This window comes from Myxocyprinus asiaticus, chromosome 15 (assembly GCF_019703515.2).
Source record: "Myxocyprinus asiaticus isolate MX2 ecotype Aquarium Trade chromosome 15, UBuf_Myxa_2, whole genome shotgun sequence".
NCBI classification, from domain to species: Eukaryota; Metazoa; Chordata; class Actinopteri; order Cypriniformes; family Catostomidae; genus Myxocyprinus; species Myxocyprinus asiaticus.
In genome coordinates this window covers 7,352,420-7,370,422 of record NC_059358.1, presented here as the reverse complement: position 1 = coordinate 7,370,422, position 18,003 = coordinate 7,352,420, and the positions used below count along the sequence as shown (strand labels likewise).

Genomic DNA, 18,003 nt, shown 5'->3' with positions numbered 1-18,003 from the left:
CATACCACCCCCTACTGGGCAGGGAGAAGAATTTCAAGCAAAAAAAAAAAAAAAAAAAAAGGACAAATATTGATCTGTTTCTCACCCACACCTATCATATCACTTCTGAAAATCTGGATTAAAACACTGGGGTTTTATGGATTACTTTAATGATGCCTTTATGTGCTTTTTGGAGTTGTTTGGCTACCATTTACTTGCATTCTTCTGAAATCATAATTTGTGTTCTGCAAAAGAAAGAAAGTCATACACATCTGGGATGGCATAAGGGTGAGTAAATGATGAGATACTTTTCATTTTTGGGTGAACTATCCCTTTAAAACACTTATTGGTAAGGCTATAGTTAGCATAGCTTCTTTTTGTAACATAATAAACCATGAAAGAAACAAAAAAGGCCATAAACACCAAAACTTCAAACAGTCATTTGATTGATTTGCAAATAAAAAAAACTTACACTATTACCATGACAAAAATAAGTACACATTATATGAGACAAAATGACTGGAACACATTAACTTTTCCAGACAGTTTAATTAGTTTCCTTTAAACTGCATTACAGTAGCCTTTTGCCTCATTTAACATTTTAATCAGTTATTCTCTTTACACCAACACAACGTGGTTACACCCAGAATGAAAACAACTAAAGCAATGCCTCTGGGTGACACTGATTACTGAATACTGTCAAAAAAAACTAACACGCACACACACAGTTACAGAGACGAACGCATCTTGTAGGTGGGAACTGGAATACTAAGGCGTGTCACTATGGCTTCAGCGATAAAATGAGTGTGTTGAAAAGAAGGAACGGTAGGACTTTCTGCTGTCGCAAAGCTTGGTGAGTTACTCCTTGGAATGCATGTACACTAACAGGTCAGCAACACGATGGCTGTAGCCAAATTCATTGTCATACCTGTGAGAAAGAAAAACAGATCTTTATGTAGAAAGAGTACTGCTTTTTCTACAGATATGCCATTTTACTGTAACTGAAATACAGCATAGCAACATTTAAGGATGGTGATAAAGTTAAAACAGCTTATAAATAGTGAAAATATACCTAAAATGTTTGTAGCTTTTTCACAATATTAAATATAGATCTCAACATTTTTTATATTGCTCCCAAACAACTTAAAATATGTTCAATATTTTTAACGCAAAAAGTCAATGCATATATAATCCAGTTAAAAATAATCAAGGCATGTTTTCCTCACTGTTTTTCACTAAATGAACGGAAGAATGATTTTTAATCATTAACCTATGCATATTTTAACAAAACATTTTAATACATGGACAATTAATTGAAACAAACAATATGTATTGATTCACAGTAATTAACTGTGTACTAAACTTTTAACACCATTTTTGCAAACTGAAGTCTTAAAGTCTTAAAACTCTCGACATGCTCATAAGTCGCTAGACAGACAGGGATCACAAAAGCTGTCTAATAACACGCTCTTTAGGAAAATTAATGGTCCAATGAAAAGCGCGTTAAAATCATTGCGATTTTAGCAATGCTGCTTAATTTTCTATCGGCACCAAAATCATCGCAAATAAATTGTGAATACTTGGTTTATCGCCCAGCCCTAGTTACGTATGCATAAAACTTACCAGGAGATGAGTTTGACAAAGTTGTCATTGAGGGAGATGCCTGCACCAGCATCAAAGATAGAAGAGTGGGTGTCACCAACAAAGTCGGCAGAAACGACCTAAAAGAAAACCGCAAATAAATAACAAAATTCTGCCTATTGTCTATTAAAATGTGTAGGTGCAAAAGATTTTTACACTTAACACTTACTGAATCCTCTGTGTATCCCAGAATTCCTTTCATTGGTCCATGAGCGGCCTTCTTGACAGCTTCCTTGATGTTAGCGTAGCTGGCAGGCCTTGAGAGACGGCAGGTGAGGTCAACAACGGACACATCGGCAACCGGCACACGGAACGCCATTCCGGTTAGCTTGCTACAAAATAGACAGAGAATTCAGACACAATCAACATCAAAACCATCAACATTGCATTGATCTGTATCTGTGTCTCTTTCACTGACCCGTTCAGCTCTGGAATGACTTTGCCTACAGCCTTGGCAGCGCCAGTGGAGGCAGGGATGATGTTCTGGTGGGCACCACGTCCATCGCGCCAGGCCTTAGCAGAGGGGCCATCCACTGTCTTCTGTGTGGCAGTGTAGGCATGGACTGTGGTCTGTGAAAAGATAAGAAAAAATAAGAAAGACAAATACAGTGACTTGTAAATACTTAGCAATATTGTTTTAAGTGGGATTCACTCTGCCATGCCAGGCATTGACTTACCATGAGGGCCTCCTCAATACCAAAGTTGTCATGAATAACTTTAGCCAGGGGAGCCAAGCAGTTAGTGGTGCAGGATGCATTGCTGTGATGTTTCAACAAAATATACATGTTAATTTAGTTATTTGCTACTGTCACTCCAAAACAAAAATGAGGTCAGTAGGGATGAGAATCGTAAGGAATGATTCTGGTTCATATTCCACTCAATGATTACAGTTCCTTATAGATTCCATTAACAATTTGCATGGCTAATCTAATGATAACAAGTCTTTCATTAAAGGAATATTCTAGGTTCAATACAAGTTAAGCTCAATCGACAGCATTTGTGGCATAATGCTGATGACCACTAAAATACATTTTGACTGGCCCCTCCTTTTCTTTAAAAAAGGCAAAAATCGAGGTTACAGTGAGGCACTTACAATGGAAGAGACTGGGGTAATTTTTTTTATGGTTTAAAGTAGGGCTGAAACGATTAGTCGACGTTTTCGACAATGTCAACAATAAAAAAACTGTCAATAAAAATGTTCGTTGTTGAACAGTCATTTGATATCATTTAACATAACATGAGATCATATGAAACTAACGATGGCGCACGAGAGGAGCACTGCAGTTCACGCCTGACAGAGGTGAGGAAGAACACAGCTCACAGTCCAGACGCACTCAAATCTTTTCAAACAGCTTCAGGTGATGTAGATCGCAAAGTATGAGGGAATTATAATGCAAAAATACAAAAGTAAATACAAAAGCACTATCATCGTGAAATAAAGCAGAGCCGGATCTGGCATTCCGCTTAAGCAAAACTTGCATGTCAAGATGATTTTGTCCTCTTTATTGTTAGTAAGCACGTTTAATGCAACCTTTTAATTCAAGGCACAAGCTGAATAATCGGTTAAGAGATAATGATTAATCGTTACAATAATCGCCGAATAATCGTTCTAATAATCGTTAATTTAGTCGATTATCAAAATAATCGGTAGTTGCAGCCCTAGTTTAAAGGCAGAAATGTGAAGATTATAATTTTATAAAAGCACTTACATTAATTCTTCTGTTAAAACTCATGAATTATTTGAGCTGTAAAGTTTTTCAATTTGTCATTTTAAGGTTTTAAGGTTTGTTGACATTATATGGTCATTGCAACGAAGTTGTAAAATCATGTTTACACTCATATTGTTTATGTCTTGTGAGTATTTTAACATTCAAAAATTGGCCCCATTCACTTCCACTTTAAGTTAGGGTTCGGGTTAACCCTAACCCGGTAATTTACCTTATGCCACAAATGCTGTCAGCTGAGCTTACATTTTATTACTTGTATTATTTCTTTAATCTTAAAGGAATGTTCTGTTTATTTATTTATTTATGTTTAGCATTTTTTGGCATAATGTTGATTCCACCCCCCCCCCCAAATAAATGGACTTGTCCCTCATTTACAGTATGTTAAAAAAAGAATAAATGGATTCATTTACAAATGGAAGTGAATGAAGTTAGTCCATAAACACTAAAATACACACTGTTTCATAGCCACAAGTGTCATGTGTATTTAGTTAATTCATGTTTTTCATGTCTTTTATTTTGAAAAGTTTATTTCTAGTTACTGTTTCATGTCATGTGTTCCCTAGTCATGTGATGTCCTGTTTTCCCTCTATGTTCATGTGTCTTGTTTTCATTGGTTTATTGTTTAATTATCTGGTTTAGAGTTCTGGTTGTTCATTGGATTGTTCTCCCATGTCCATTTATTTAAACCCTCATGTTTTCCATTGTCCTTTGTCAAGTATTATGTGTGTTTGGTAATGTGTAATACAAGGTCAAGGTCAAGGTCAAGGTCAAGGTCAAGGTCAAGGTCAAGGTCAAGGTCCAAATCCAAATCAAGGTCTAGTCAAGTCTTTGTTAATTGTTCATGTTTATGTTTTGTTTAGTTCACATCTATAGTTATGTTTTTTGGATATCACGTTTGTCTATAAAATTGCACTTGGGTTCTTCACGTCATTGTCTTCGTCATTGCCAGTGCCAGCAGCAACGTTACAACGAGACATAAATATTATACGTTAACATGGTTTTAGTGTGATAAAATTGCTTACCATAACCATGTGTACATATCTATCAAATATTACAACTTCGCTGCCTTGACAACAAAACCCTGTAATAAATTTAAAAGGTAAGGTAAGCAATTTTATCACATAAAAATAATGTTTACATGTGTAATGTTTACATCTTGTGGCTCTACTTTTAAACCGTGTGTATTTTAATCTATATTGACTGGCACCATTCATTTACAGTATGTTGTAAGTCCCTTACTGTAACTGCTTTTTTTTTTTAAATAAACAAGAGATGAGTTGAAATTATTTTTGTGCTAATCAACATCATGTCACAATTGCTTTTGATTGAGCTTAACTTGTTTTAAACACTGAACACCTTTTAAGTACCAATTCTTATAATATTTTTGTCACTTTATTTATGGCTATTTATATTAATAAATAGCTGTTTATACAATTTTAATTTCATAATGTAATTTTTTGTCATAATCTAACAGAATTAATCATAGTCATTTTCAGGGATAAAGAATTAATCTTTGGAAAAGAATTCTTACTGTATTCCCTACTATCAGAAGCTTGTAATTAAATGATCATTTCAGGTTTCAAAAGAACAGTAATACTTAATCAGACGTTGATTATATTATAACATTTTTGGGATAAACAGATTTTTACCCGTTCATGATTTTCAGATATTTAATCTAGAAAACTTGGCTGTCTATGCGTCTTTTTCAGTACTGCGCATTTTATTGCGCCATTCTGTCCACAAAAAAAAAAAAAGATTCTGAATTCCCAACCCTAGAGGTCAGTAATAGGGATGTGCACGGTTACCCTTTTTAATATTCGGTTAACCGCGAGGTTTCACAAATCATTTTTTCATAGGGAGTCGGGACACGGAAATAATGTTTATTGCAATGGAATTCCCTCAAACACTACTCGGAATAGCTGCAAATCAAGTGCACAGTGAGCTATGATCTATAGCACAATACCTAGATCTTCAATTGATAAAATCTCACATTAAAGTCAAAATAAATCAATCAAATTGTCACAGCCTGTATAAGCGCTCTGCCAGGCCAGTTTCACATTCCTTTGAGGCAGTGAATGCGAGTATGTTTGAAAAACAAACTTGAATCATGTTCTCAACCTCAGAATGCAGCACAATGCAGCTGTTTCGAGATGCGCTCAAAGTTCTTTCTAACTTTACTTGATGTCTAAAAATGTGGCAATCCTGCACAAGACGCTGAAAGAAAAAACAGTGAGATTCAGCGCAACGGTCAAAGATGCTCATCCAGAGCGTGTTAACAGTACGTAGAAAAACAGTGCAGACGCGCACAAAAGCATGTTTGAACAGCCCCTATCTCGCCATATACTTGGAAAAACTGACTCAAACCCGGCCGGAAAACTCGGAGTTCGGGTCAGTTTGAAGACCTCTATTGCACGTGTAGAATAACTGAATAGTGATTTTGGTATTAGAATAGTGGCGCGTCGAATGGTTACCCGAATGTCAACTATCTATGCACATCCCTAGTCAGTATTTCTAAATCATGCATGACTAAACATTTAATTTGCATGCTAACATGCTTTTAACTTGTAGACTGTTTTACTCACCTGACAATGGTCATACTAGAGGGGTCGTACTTGTCCTGGTTGACTCCCATCACAAACATGGGAGCATCAGGTGATGGGGCGGAAACAACCACACGCTTAGCACCGCCCTGGATGTGAGCCTATGAAGTACACGGGAAAATCTCAGCATTATAAGAGCATTTGATGCTATGCTATGTGAGTGTTTCAGATAAAAAAAAGAGGTGCAGACTTACTGAAGCCTTCTCAATGCTGAGGAAGACTCCAGTAGACTCGACTACATACAGGGCACCAGCATCACCCCATGGGATCTCAGCAGGCTTCATACTTGGTACAAGAAAGAGAGAAAGTTAGCGCAAAAGATCAAGACTAGAGCTATGTTCGGAAGAATAGCACACTACTATGCTACTTGTACTGGAATGTAGAGTTCATGTGACAATAATGTAAGCAGGCAGTATATTGTATATACTGTGTAGTATACAGTACACTAGTATTACATTCCAAAACATCTTGCTTTTATAACTGTGTGTACTAAAAATTCAGACATGTTTGTGGTCTATGTGCCAAGACTTAAGTTTTATGCTTCCATCTAGACATTCCTAAAGGGGTACAAATAACACTGTGAAATATAAGACCAATAAAACTGACCACTGGAACACAGAGATGGCCTGTCCGTCAACAATCAGCTTGCCATCCTCATGATGAACATCTCCCTTGTAACGGCCATGAGTGGAGTCATACTTGAACATGTAGACCTGTTGGAGAAGAATATATGATAAATCACATACATTTTAATTTAAACCAGTTAAAATTGCTGGCTCAGGGTTCCCACATTTTTTGACCAATGAATTTCCATGACTTTTCAAGTCGTTCATGATTACCGCATAAGGATCAGATTGTTTTTGTTTTTTTGCAATTACAAAGAGACATTTCTAGTGGATAAAATACTGGATGACATTTCAGAGGCGGAGCAAATTATTACATTTTGATTATAGATTAGAAAACCAACCGGTTTTAATTCAGAATAACATGTACTGATGAATCAAGCACAATTATTCCAGAAATGAGCATTAAGAAAATAAATGGGTCAATTTTAAATTTATTTTGACAGCTTGTCCTGTCCATGACCTCACTGCAAAAAAATGCTGTTAAATATCCAGCAAAAGCTGTATGTGTGAAAGCGCCTAAAATCCTAAAATGTTAAATAAACACTCCATGCAGTGCAGGTCTGGCCTACATGTCAGTGTTATCTGTGAGGTTCTGCTTGTCTTTTTTTAACAAGGCTAATGCTTTGATAATTACTTCTGCTTCAGAGAATCTTACCATGTACTGCAGGTCAATGAAGGGGTCATTGATGGCGGTGACTTTGATTCCCTTCTGCAGACAGGCCCTGAGGACCAGACGGCCAATACGGCCAAATCTACACAAACAGTAAGCAGACATATTTAACTCTCTGATGCGTGATTTATTAAATCCCAAAAGAAAGAAAATAATCCTCCCAAATCCATTTTTTCCCCAAAAAAATAGTGTATTTTGAGAGAATAAAAGATAATTATAAATATTCCAGATACTTGATGCATCTTGGTGAACAAACAAGGACATATACAGTATACATGCTTTTACTTAAATATACCAACATTTCACAGAGGAAATCACTTGAGTAAGATGTGTTTCCTGAATTCTGACATTAAAAGACACAGTGTCAGCATGCAACAGCAGTGTGTGTGTGTACGTGATTGTGTACTGTGAAAGGAGGCTTATAGTTCATCCTGAGTAATCCTGTTGTTGCAATCATTCTGAATCAGGGCATTTGCTCTCGCTCTTACTCTCTCATATCTCATACACGCTTCTGCATATTACAATCTCTATTTATGGAGTTATTCGAACCACAGCATCAGATTGTATATGGGAGCATAGTTTGTCATATTGAATAATTTTATTATATAGTAAAACACTTTCAAAGATCAGAGGAGATGAGGTGAACTTACCCGTTGATTCCAACGCAAAGATCAGACATTATTGCAAGAGTGTGGATTGTGGTTCTTAACCTGAAATGAGAGAAGACAAAAATATCAGAGGCTTTTAGAACAACCACATCAGCTGTTAAGGGGAGTTCACAGTGGTCACAGTGGTTAGCCACACAATGTCATCACTGACATTTCTAACTGCATACGCGCATTGTAGAGGGTTGCATTCAGAATAAAACAGCAACCTTGGGATGCCTCACCGGCAACTTTATTAGGTACACCTGTACATCTACTTATTCATGCGATTATCTAATCATCTAATCACGTGGCAGCAATGTGATGTATAAAATCAGGCAGATACGGGTCAGGAGCTTCAGTTAATGTTCACATCAACCATCAGAATGGGGAAAAATTTGATCTCAGTGATTTAGACCGTGGCATGATTGTTGGTGCCAGATGGGCTGGTTTGACTATTTCTGTAGCTGGTGATCTCCTGGGATTTTCACGTGCAACAGTCTCTAGAGTGTAAGGAGAATGTTGCGGAAAACAAAAAACAACCAGTGAGTGGCAGTTCTGCGGACGGAAATGCCTTGTTGATGAGTGAGGTCAATGAAGAATGGCCAGACTGGTTCGAGCTGACAGAAAGGCTATGGTAACTCAGATAAAAACTCTGTACAATTGTAGTGAGCAGAATAGCATCTCAGAATGCACAACATGTCGAACCTTGAGGCGGATGGGCCACAACAGCAGAAGACCATGTTGGGTTCCACTTCTGTCAGCCAAGAACAGAAAACTGAGTCTGCAGCAGTTCTACCATTTGTGTACCTCAGCAGAAATCCAGATTTGTCAGACCAGGCGACGTTTTTCCAATCGCCTACTGTCCAGTTTTGGTGAGCCTTTGCCCACTGCAGCCTCAGTTTCCTGCTCTTAGCTGACAGTAGTGATACCCAGAGGAGTCTTCTGCTGCTGTAGCCCATCCATCTCAATGTTTGACATGAATTGCTTTTCTGCATAGAACTGTTGTAATGTGTGGTTATTTGGGTTAATGTCACCTTCCTGTCAGCTTGGACCAGTCTAGCCATTCTCCTCTGACCTCTGTCATTAACAAGCCGTTTTCACCCACAGAACTGCCACTCGCTCTATGTGTTTTGTTTTTCGTACCATTCTCTTTACACTCTAGAGACCGTTGCACGTGAAAATCCCAGAAGATCAGCAGTTACAGAAATATTCAAACCAGCCCAATAATTATGCCATGGTCTAAATAACTGAGATCACATTTTTCCCCATTCTGATGGTTGATGTGAACATTAACTGAAGCTCCTGACCCATATCTGCATGATTTTATATATTACACTGCTGCCACACGATGGGCTGATTAGATAATCACATAAATAAGTAGATGTACAGGTGTACCTAATAAAGTGGCTGGTGAGTATATATCCAACTTCATATCTTTTGAATAAGTATAAACCTTATTCCTCATTAAACCTCATCTGATGAGATATGCATGTGTATATATATACACAGTATGTGTGAATACATAGTCAATAAAAATCTTAATTTGGTAAATACTTAAAAATAGAGCACTGTAATGTAGCTAAGTCTCTGCCATTTCAAAATAAGAGTCCCTGGTGTGTTTTGGGCTTGTTTGTAGTTAAAAATACCACACTATGCACCAAATCTTCATTTTTTTCTTGTTATTATTAGGATTTTGGTTGAACAATAAACTGTATCTGGGATTTTATTAATTTTGGACTCTTGTAGCCTCTTATGTCTGTGCCCATCATAGTAAGTAGTAATTTTTTTTTTTTTACATTCTATAAATAGATTTTAATGGTGCACTCATTTTTTGAAGTTTGTCGAAGTATGGCTTACACTGACACCTAGCGACCTGGATGCTGCATCATTCAAACATAGCAGTTTTCAGTTACCAATACCATTGTGGAAATTCACTATGCACAGTAGGCCGGGATTGATTTAATCCATAAATGAAAGTGTCCAATAACAGGGCAGTTACTGTGATGAACCGAGTAGTATTCAGCTGGTCATGTGATGCTAACACAGCTGCCCCAATGAGGACTCCCTGCCCCATGTAGAAAAAAAAGAGCTTTTATAAGGTTACTGATATGAATGAATTCTTCATCTCACATGAGTGGTCATGATTTTATACTTTTGTTTCAAAATTACTATTCATTACTTTAGAAGTAAAACTTAAAAAAATTTGGAAATAAATGACTGTGTGCACCTTTAAAACTATTGGCCAGTTAATTGGTTATGAGCCTTTTCCACCACCCTAGTTGTTGGTATAGGCTAAATCCAGTTGTTTTGCTGCATCTAGCTTTTTAATGCAAGAATAAGCTTGGTCTGAACAGTCCTTTAAATTTTTTTACTTTTATAATGTAGAAGTTACAGTAGTACAGTACAGTTGATGCTGAAACAAATATCACAGACACAAAACATGGTACTTTTTGTGCTTTTTTTTTTAAGCTCGACAGCCCTATGTTCATGCAGCTTTTGTTGCATGGAAAAAGCTGCATTGACATTCTGCTAAACATGCCTGCCAGTGTGGTGTTTAGGACAGTGGGTGAAGGTTTGAACTGTTCTCAATTTTTATTGTTCTTCTATTAGCATGCTGTCTGGGAATTTTCCAAATCTCGGCTCACCGGACCGGCATACTTCAATAACCTGGCAGACCAGAAGGTCCATTGTGTGAAGACTCTACTTTTATTTTTCTCTTTCAATGCAGAACAGGGGCGGCAACTCATGCACTTATGGTACATTAGTCTTTACATTGTGCAAGGTCGCCGTTTTGCCATTATGCTTCCTCATATGCATTTACATTTGTCAAATTCTGTGCACACACTAAGATATCTGCTGAAATCTTGGCATTGTGGTGAAAGGGAGGAATGTACTGTACATGGACTGCCAAACACTTCACTGTGGGCAGTTTCATTGTTAAGCAAGTTGTCACATGCCTGACACTGCTTGCAGCTGACTATATTATCAGAGTGAAAAATATGCCACAGTGTGTTGCATAAAGATGGAATGTTTTATGTAATCTGAGTTTGACAACTGGACTGCCATATATGGTTAATGTGTGCGAAAGCTATAAAACAGGAAGAGGAGGATGTTTAACTGTAACACAAGAAACTGATCTCCTTGCATATGAAACACTGTGGCTCACTCAGTGATACAACGCAAAAGAAAAAATTAACAATGTCAAATTTCTCGAACAGCTTCAATTTGGATTTTGTTGAAACGCATAATATAATGCGTGACAGACTCAGTTTAGATTTTACACTAAAAAAATTAATTTTAGGATTTACGCATTTCAATTTTATAACAAAATTCCATCAAACTGAATTGAGTAATCTTTAACAAATAATAATAAAAAAAATACCCTAAATATTTAAAGTTTTATAAATTTAATTTTGTTAACATTACAACAATTTTGTCATGAAATTGAAATGTGTAAATCTTAAAAATAGGCTAAAATATTTTTTTGATTGTAGAAATGTTTGGAAAACGTTTCTGCTTAAATTTCTAATAAATTCCATTGGACCATGTTTTTAAAGCTGGACAGTTCAATCTTAGGTAAATCAGCATCTTAGTGACTACTTTAATATGGCATTTCAAACACTGCAGGACTGTGTACACAATAACTTAAAAGTATGGTCTTCGTGTTATATTTTATTTGACATCTTAAGATATATATTTTAGCTAAGAGACCTACAATATGTGTATACATGTACTTAAAACAAATTATAGCACTCTAAAAGCCCATAGATATGGCAAGTTGGTGGAGAACATCTAATACATTGGGATTTATTGAGCTGTTTCAAAGCGAGTTGACATGTTTACACTTTCATCAAGACAAAGCCATTAACGTGGCAACTGAACAGGTTTTCCTGGGACACCATTGATCTGATCTCATCTGCTATTCTGATTTGTCTCTCTGTGCCATTGACATGCCAAAACTTAACTAAAATATATATTGATATCACCTCTTTTGAACTATATTTTAAACTGTATTTTGGTGTGCGTTCCGTTTGATATCCAACTGCGTTTGATATTAGGTTCATTTGCTTGGTTTGAAAGCTTTGAAAGAACCATACTGAGTCTTCTTTAAAAGGCCGTCTGGGGTACGGTTCATATGAACTCTGTTATGGTTTGTAAACTGGCATGAAAGCAATTTGTCTAATATTGTGAACCTCTATTAATGATACAATTTGATGGTATAATCTGCATAATTTGCTGCTTGTTTCATAATAAATTACCTTCATAGTTCAGCTTGCAACTCTTGCAATGTGTGCCAGACAAACACAAATGCTGTCCTGTGCATGTTAAGTTTTGTTGGTAAATTCAAACAGTCAAATTGTTAGACCATGGAGATCAAATGATCTTCTGTTGGCATTGATATTATGAGTTAATGAGCTGAAGATAGACATTTGCAACAGCAGCTTTAATACAGGAGGGGGGCTGGCTGGGTAAGTTCTGCACTAGCGGTCTATTTTCCAGCCACTGATAAATCCATATTCCCAATGGAAATGGCTCTATGGTTTCAAAGAATACGGGAAATCATCCTCAGGCTGAGAACATAGCAACCAATCAAAGCGACTCGACCGATCAACCTAAAACGAACACGAGTAATATCTTTGGTTGATTGCTTTTAGAAATGGTTTCCAGTTGCTGTCTAACAGTTAGAGTAAAACACCTTTTAATTACTAATGAACTGCTTTGTGATGTTTCCTGATTTGCGTTAAGATGGCTGTACATGCAGTAGCATTACAAAATGTAAGCTAATGCACCACATCGCCAGACTAAATCAGGTAATCTAAAAATGAGTTGAGGGTTGCTGACTATCTAGAACATTTGGTGACTTATTTTTTATGGTAATGTCATCCTAAATGTCAGCCATAAAAACAAATTTAATGTAAAAAATAACAATTTCATTTGCTAGTTTAGGTCATACTGGATGCCTGAGGGCAAATCTAGATTAGGTCTACACTCCATCAATAGCAAGTAAATGGGAAAGTATTTCAAGTGCAATTTTATGTAATCGCACAAACTACTGTCAAAGAAATGCTCAGGAATGATGCAAAGAATCTTATTTAATGCAAACTGGGCCAGCGACAATGTCGTCCTCACAACAAAGAGCTTCTGAGTCTGAAAGAAGAAAGCTCAGTCTTTCGCAGCATGAGTAAAGACTGTTCTTGCATCTGGCTACGTGTAACTGAAGACATCCCTTTAATCCCCTAATATGGCCATGAGTTTGTGTGTGCGAACAAAGTACTGCACCTGATTTGCCTGGATAATCCTAATCCAAGTTCCCCATCCAATGCAGTCTTGTTAGAGAGTCCCAGAATTCACTGCGTGTAAAACGACAGCCTCAACCTATGATGGCTGTATTTGTAATGCAAGTGCTGCTGTTGAAATGCTCTCTTGCAAATACTAGCTGACATGGTGCTTTTTGCATAATCTAGAAATGAAGCTCTTGGATTTATACGTGGAGGTGAACCAGAGGGTTTTAAATTAATCAACAGCTGAAATTTATGAAATTCCGTTTGTCTTGCATCTCTTTTCAATTACGGCTTTAAAAGCCAAACATTCTGATGAAATTGCAGTAGCTGATTATGTGATGTTGACAAGGTCATCAGTACAGTCCTTATCTGCATCTTTGCCCTTCTTTCCTTAGACTTTTTTGTTTTGCTTTTTAAATATCCAAACAGCTAACAAGGGCATGTATAATAGGTTTCATAAAGGGGCATGTGGGTCAACCAACAGAGCAGTGCAATTAAGAACTTTCCTGCCAAAAGCCTGCCATCTCCAATTAAACCCAGATCAAATGGCACACCTCTGAGCTGACCCTAAATTCAATTCCCCCACTGTTCTGTTTAGGTTGCCGGCCTGTTAAAGATGTAAAATCTAATTGGGTGAGCCAAGTTCAAAGCTGTGACTGCACATTCTACTATATTAAAGACCCCAAGTTTTCAATTGATGGGCATATTTTTATCCTATGCTGGGGGGGGTTGTTGTTCTGCATATCGCTGCCCCCTTCCGCATATCGCGGTGCCGTTTTGTGGCACGTTCTGCATAACGCGGCGGCCCATCTGGCCCCATTTTGCGGCCGGCCCACCCGGTTCTCCCAGTGGCCAGTCCACCACTGGCCCCGACCAATAAAATATGAGTTTAGGATTTTGTCAGGAGCTGCTGCAGTTCCCAAAACCAGTGCAACAGGTGGCGCTACAGCCGTTTTGACCTCCGATACTAAACGCTTAAGGAACTCAGCATTCAGAAGAAGTCCTGAACCAGCAGTGAGGACATGTGTTTCATTTACATCAAATGCCTTAAAAACTAAAAAAAAAAAAAATTCTCATATGGGTTTTCTTAAGATGTAAATGATATTGCTGCATCACTGTCTTGCATCCCCTTTAAAAAAAACCTCTCTGATCTTACGTGGATTTTCTTCATAATGTATTCCATATTGCTGCACGTTTTGCCTTTGCATTTAAGCTAACGTGATACCTCTTACATCTCTATAACATATATCGTGGCATATTTTCCTTTGTATCACCTTTTTAATGAACAACTTTATGGATCTTAAGTGTTTTTCTTCGTCAAATATTAATAACAATGCAATAACGATGTTTGTCTTTGTATCAAAACGCCTTTTCATACCAAACAAAATCATTATTTCTGTGCAATTGTTAATAGTCGTTATCAGCTGTGCTGTCGTTGGCAAGTATTAAAGTATCTAATCATGGGTAAGACTGAAGATGGACCATCACAGGCAGAGGGCAGGCCAGCTGAAAGGTTGTAGCAGTAGGGGGCAGTCAGCGCTACAGCTGTAAATGCAACACTCCTCGTCAAACCAACGAGAGCAACACGCAGCACAGCCTTCGAGAATGAAACAGGCAAGCACTTTAACATTATGAGCTCAAATGCGTCTGCCACGGCTCTGATATGCAGACCGTTTAAATGAGACTGTGTTGCACACCGGTCTATTATTGTAGTAACACGATGGCACGTAACAACAAAACGAACGGTGACTGGTCGTTTACATGTCTCAGTCACTTCACATGCAATCAGCCTATTCTCAGCGCCTTCAAGAAACAAATCGGCCTAACGGTAAAATGTATTGACCTATGCCGATAATTAACAAATTCAGAATATCGACCAATTTATCGGCCTCAGTGATATATAGGTTGACCACAACCGCCAACTAGACACATCTGATGATGTAAAAAGTGACACAAGTGTCAAATCACAGCATTCTGACATCACTTGGTACTTGTGATATCAGAATTCATACATCATCACAGTGGGTGACTCTATTCCAATTTTTGGTCACACTTTACAATACGTTTAATGAATAACAATGAACTTTTACAGCTTTTGTTAATGTTGGTTGATGTTAAATTCAACATTTACTAATTTATTTTTTTAAATTAAAAGTTGTAAATGCTAACATTAGTTAATGCAAAATGAACTAACAATAAAAAAATGTGTTTGTATCAATTAACATGAAAAAAGATAAATGCTGTTTAAAAATATTGCTCATTGTTAGTTCATGATACTTAATGCATTAAATAATGGAACCTTATTATAAAGTGTTACCCAATTTTCTCAGTATAACCAATGTATAAGGTAACATCAGGTTGAGGGCCTGAGGATCTGGTTGCCAGTGGCAACTGCAGAGTCAGACTGCAGAAGGTCAATGAAGGAGGGATGGAGATGCGACCAGCACATCCCGACAGGCGACATCACTTCCTTTCCAAACACATCATATTGATCCTAATGGCATACAATTAAAAGTCTACATTTCATCATTAACAAATATAGTGTCTAATTGTACCAATTTGATGGAAATGCCAGGAAGTGTCATCAAATGTTCAGTACTGTTCATTATAACCATGTTTTTCAGTATGAATGTGCAGTGTTCACATCTGACTCATGTTCTCCACTGCAGCATCAATGCTCAACATGTCTCCAGTCACGTACATGAGGGGAACCTCTCCCATGATGCTCACCAGGTGACATGTGACTTATCCCAAAGTCACATTACAATACATTGGAGAAGGTCTGGTATATCTATATTTTGGTATGAATCCTTAAAAAACAGGCCACCGCTATTAGAAATCCGGCTATGTCGATTATTTGACCTTGACAGCTAATACGACCTTCACGATGCATCTGATGCGATCTCCATGTCTTTTGGTTCGCACATTATTTCCGTTTATGTGCGTTTGCATCCAATGGAGCGCAAACGGGTGCTTTGGATGTTAAAAAATAGGGGCATCGCGTGTCCTCCGTCATACATATTCGCTTGTCTGTGCCAGCATGTCGGTTAAATAACAACCTCTCGATTTGACGGAGTAAAATATAAATGCGCTCAAACTATAAAGAGTCTAATTTCGTTATGTTGATTAAAATATGAACGAATTTTAAACATCATCTCCCCCTTTTCTTCCAATTTGGTACAATCTGGAACATGTGACGCCGTAATGAGAGTTCATCGCGAGCGGCACGCGAGACACGTCGTACAGCGCGCGTTGCGTCTTTTCGCTTCAATTTACCCACATTATTTCAATATCTATATCATATTTAAATGCCATGTGCGTGAAATTTAATTTGTATAAATCATAATCAAACAGTTTGACAGTTGCGTAATGTCTGTTGAAATGAATGAACCACGCCTCCCTGTGTTATTAAAGATGTTGAATGCATCACGCGACTTATTTCGTTTTCAAGCTTGCGATAAATATGCTTATCTAGCCAAAAGACAACACGAACATCTTTGTATTTAGTGCAAACATGTCACTGACAGATTACATAACCACTTCCTTACAAGGCCAAACGCAGCAAAAACAACATTCCACCTCAAACGCAGAGCTAAAAATATTACTTGAAATGTTTAATTTGTTTATAACCTTTAAAAGTCTATGAATTTGACAATTAATATTATTGAGACCCTTGAGGATGGACTCACCTCCTTTAGTGATGCTGCGGCTTCAGCTCAGTTTCCGCGTAATGCTGCGCCGTTTTATACCAGACACGTGCTATCGGGGTTGGTCGCCCTGGCAACGTGACGTCACGCGTAGTTTATGGGATACATTTAAGGAAGCGTGTGGGCCACGCGCTATCTATCACGAATGCGGTGGAAACGCTATTGGGAGGCTGGGACAAGATACTATACAAAAGCAGAGAGAGATTTATAACTTGGTCACTAAAAGGGCATTTTAATTCTGAATAGATTCTGTGTAGACTGCCAAAACACAAAAATGAAGTTCTAGATGCGCATATGCTCCATGCAGAATTGTCTTCTCTGTGCACATCATTATATGTTGCCTTATTGACCATTCCACAAGATGGATTGTGGTCCTGCATGGCCAATAGGCACCTATCTATCTATCTATCTATCTATCTATCTATCTATCTATCTATCTATGAGCACAACATTACTGTAATGTGTTCTATTTCATTATTAGTATTAGGGTACACGTCCTAAATTTGTAAGTGTGAATGAATGTAACGTCAGGAACAAGGATGTGTCAAAAGTGTGGAATTCCGCACGGTGCTGCACGTGACCTTGCTGGCGAGCGGATGCTCTGAGATACGTGAGATCTGGCGCGTACTGCAGACACTGCGCAGAGGAGCAGTGGGCGGGTGTCTATGGCAAGCCGTTTTAGCTTTTATTTCATTATCAGGATATTAATTGTTGATATCAACAATTCAGTTTTTACTAGTTAGAATGCTAATTCTTGATATCAAGAATGTAATTTTCACTAGTGGAAATGCCAGTTGTTGATATCAATAATTACATTTCCACTAGTAAAATCATGAATTCCTGATATAAAAAATGACATCACTCACAGAAATCACATTCTTGATATCAAAAATTGAATTTCAACTAGTAAAAACCATAATTCTTGATATCTGTACTTGAATTTTCACTAGTTGAATTTCGCAATGATCTCTGATACTGTTGCAAGGCGAATTGACTTTTATTAATTCGCAGGATATGAATTGTTGATATCAACAATTAAATTTTCACTAGTTAGAATGCTAATGCTTGATATCAAGAATGTAATTTTTACTAGTGGAAATGGCAGTTGTTAATATCAGTAATTA

At 37.4% G+C, this 18,003-nt stretch overlaps 1 protein-coding gene across 2 annotated transcripts; it reads right to left on the bottom strand.

The window, feature by feature from the left end:
• Positions 1-508: 508 nt before the first annotated feature.
• On the bottom strand, positions 509-16,956 carry LOC127453188 (glyceraldehyde-3-phosphate dehydrogenase 2). Of its 2 annotated transcripts, none has more exons than XM_051719419.1 (11): positions 16,862-16,956; positions 7,894-7,953; positions 7,229-7,325; positions 6,554-6,660; positions 6,142-6,232; positions 5,930-6,048; positions 2,298-2,379; positions 2,039-2,190; positions 1,790-1,952; positions 1,603-1,700; positions 509-907 (listed from the first exon to the last, which is right to left on the bottom strand). In XM_051719419.1, exons 2-11 carry the CDS (start codon positions 7,920-7,922, stop codon positions 838-840), a joined length of 1,008 nt encoding a protein of 335 aa, XP_051575379.1. In that variant the 5' UTR covers positions 7,923-7,953; positions 16,862-16,956; the 3' UTR covers positions 509-837. The 2 variants fall into 2 exon arrangements, with proteins under 2 accessions (XP_051575379.1, XP_051575380.1); XM_051719420.1 differs by lacking the exon at positions 16,862-16,956 and adding an exon at positions 13,171-13,193.
• Between the last annotated feature and the right edge of the window lie 1,047 nt (positions 16,957-18,003).